At 65.9% G+C, this 1,217-nt stretch overlaps 1 protein-coding gene across 1 annotated transcript; it reads right to left on the bottom strand.

Moving 5' to 3' along the window:
* Positions 1 to 303: 303 nt before the first annotated feature.
* LOC114072710 (E3 ubiquitin-protein ligase TRIM7-like) lies at positions 304 to 933 on the bottom strand (the record flags this gene model as incomplete). The annotated part of the gene is made up of 1 exon (XM_027910573.1): positions 304 to 933. A coding segment is annotated over one exon (612 nt), but the record flags the coding sequence as incomplete, so codon positions are not given.
* Positions 934 to 1,217: the final 284 nt, after the last annotated feature.

The following is a 1,217-nucleotide window of genomic DNA, read 5'->3' as shown; positions in this document are numbered from 1 at the left end:
CAGGAGGGTGGCTACCACCTTTGGGAGGGTGGCCATCACCTTTAGGAGGGTGGCTACCACCTTTGGGAGGGTGGCCATCACCTTTAGGAGGGTGGCTACCACCTTTGGGAGGGTGGCCATCACCTCTGGGAGGGTGGCCATCACCTCTGGGATGGTGGCCATCACCTTCAGGATGGTGGCCACGGTTTCCAGGGCTCTCTGGGGATCTCCATGCCCGTCCCCCGCTTTCAGCTGCCCCTGAGGGTGACATTACTCGCCCACCCCCCCCAACCATCTCCCAACCCGTGTCCCACCGGGCCAGGCTCCCCCCTATCCCCCCCCTCAGGGGCACAGCTTGAGGTAGGTGACGGTGGAGCAGACGGAGAAGAGCGGGAAGACCCTCTCTCGGAAGGCCACGTGGAAGGTGAAGATGTGGCTCATGTCGTCGGCGTTGTAGAAGGAGAGCTCCTCGCCCTCGTAGTCCAGGCACACGCGGACCCTGCTGAGCGCCGAGCCCGGGCCCAGCGGGGTGCGCTGGGGGGAGGTGACGGCCCAGCAGCGGCCCCCGTTGCGCTGCACGGCCCAGATGCCCTCGTCGGGCGAGAACTGCGTCAGCCCCTTCCTGCGCACCGACTCCCGCGCCACGCCGAAGGCCCAGCCGTCCGCCGGCCCCACCTCCACCTCCCAGTGGTGGCGGCCCGAGCGGAAGCCGCGCGACGCCAGCACCCGCGAGTTGGTGTCGAAGCGCTTGGGGTGGTCGGGCAGCTCCTGCTTGCGGCAGCCCATGCGCACGCTCTTCAGGTCGGCCGACAGGATCAGCAGGTGGTTGGCCGAGTCGGGGTCCAGGGTCAGGTCCTCTGTTGGATTGGGGGGGCGGCGGCGGCTCAGGGAGGGGACGGCGGGGCCCGGGGGTTGGGGAGGCTGATGGGCAGTCCCCGACCTCACAGCCACGTCCTGGCCTCGATAACCCCGTTCACAGCCTCAGTAATCACCCCCAAACCTCAATAACCCCGTTCACAGCCTCAGTAATCATCCCCAAACCTCACAGCCACGTCCTGGCCTCGATAACCCCGTCCCCGGCCTCAGTAATCACCCCCAAACCTCAATAACCCCGTTCACAGCCTCAATAATCACCCCCAAACCTCACAGCCACGTCCTGGCCTTGGTGTTCACATCCGAACCTCAATAACCCCGTCCCCGGCCTCAGTAATCACCCCCAAACCTCAATAACCCCGTTC

Source organism: Empidonax traillii, unplaced genomic scaffold (genome assembly GCF_003031625.1).
Source record: "Empidonax traillii isolate 1590-97213 ecotype Southwest subspecies unplaced genomic scaffold, ASM303162v1 scaffold3760:size11151, whole genome shotgun sequence".
In the NCBI taxonomy this organism is placed as follows: Eukaryota; Metazoa; Chordata; class Aves; order Passeriformes; family Tyrannidae; genus Empidonax; species Empidonax traillii.
This window is presented reverse-complemented; position numbering and strand designations above follow the sequence as displayed.